The sequence below is a fragment of the Perkinsus marinus genome, assembly GCF_000006405.1.
Source record: "Perkinsus marinus ATCC 50983 genomic scaffold scf_1104296973838, whole genome shotgun sequence".
In the NCBI taxonomy this organism is placed as follows: Eukaryota; Perkinsozoa; order Perkinsida; family Perkinsidae; genus Perkinsus; species Perkinsus marinus.
In genome coordinates, this window is record NW_003201299.1 from 1 (window position 1) to 1,303 (window position 1,303).

A 1,303-nucleotide genomic window follows, 5' to 3' on the forward strand; every position below is an offset into this window, starting at 1 on the left:
ACCGATATAAGCGCTTTAATCAAGGCATGGGAACTTAACTACACTTACCCATAGCATACATAAACAGTAGTATTGCTCGGCCAACATATCACGTCTATGTGCTGTGAAGAGCATTATATGAAAAACACTAGTGAAAATTATATTCCACGGCTACTGCATATCACCGTGAATATCGGTTTTTTAACCACTTCACGAAAAAACGGGTGAAACTCCTTTGGTTTACTTGAAACCCCGCTCCGAATCCAAAAACAATACGTTTGCAAGTACCCTATGTATCCTCGGATTGAACGGTTACCGTATTGAGTGATTCGGCTTCATCTAAACTCTTTGATGGTAGAATTCAGGTGTGGTGTAAAGAGCGTAATAAGGACTATCGCCAAGGCATGAGCGACATCGCTACTGTATTGTTGTAAGGAGCAGTAGTACCATCCGTAGAGTACTACTACCACAACCACAGATACGGCTTAGTTGGTGATGATACCGACAACTCTATTGGACGGGGTGGACTGGCGGATGGCGAAGCAGATGCTTTCATGTTGTTCGATACAGTAATGTCTGGCACTATACAGCATGCTGACATGTTCTATTCGGAATCAACAGGTGATATAGACTTGATATTAGTTGTTATGGTTGTTGTTCAGGAAGTGGTAACACTCTATTGCCGTCGCAAAGTCAACCGAAGTCGAAGATTTTACAGAGATGTGAATACGTGTTCGATAAACTGTTGCCTCAAGCTGACGAGGACCTCAGTAACCACCTTCATAAGTATGCATGCAGAGGAATTAAATAATGAGCATACCGTAACTTTCTCAGCTCGGCTAAGATTGCACCGTCCCTCTTCTTGATGCGGTGGATACGCCTCATATTTGCTCGGGAGATGCACGTTGTAGAAGTCCTACGGGTAGTGGGTCGAGCTGAATCAGCACCTGGCGCTTGTACTGAATGCATCTCGTTGTGGAATGATTACTTCTCAATTAGAATCGATAGTACGTGTTGCGATATATATGCTCGCTTTCCTCAGCTGAGCTCACAAATTTCCTCATTTTCTGCAAAAGTTTGCCTACGAATTCGGGTAGAAGTGTGCAGAAACCAGCAGAATTTCTCAATTTTTCTGTCACCAACACGTGTAACTGTCCATGTACATATCTTCCTACATTGAGTACTCTAGCATCTGGATGATCACAAATTTTCGTTCTCTCTTAAAAATTAGGGAAGTCGCAGTCGGAAGTATGCATAGTCAACTGCCTATAGTGGAATTTCTGAGCCTGTCCAGAAAGAACTAATGCAAAGCGGTCGCTGTGTG

General features: G+C 43.1%; 1 protein-coding gene across 1 annotated transcript; it reads left to right on the forward strand.

Moving 5' to 3' along the window:
* Positions 1–551: 551 nt before the first annotated feature.
* On the forward strand, positions 552–765 carry Pmar_PMAR014294 (hypothetical protein; the record flags this gene model as incomplete). Its single annotated transcript, XM_002766029.1, has 2 exons — positions 552–600; positions 642–765. Coding segments are annotated over 2 exons (173 nt in total), but the record flags the coding sequence as incomplete, so codon positions are not given.
* Between the last annotated feature and the right edge of the window lie 538 nt (positions 766–1,303).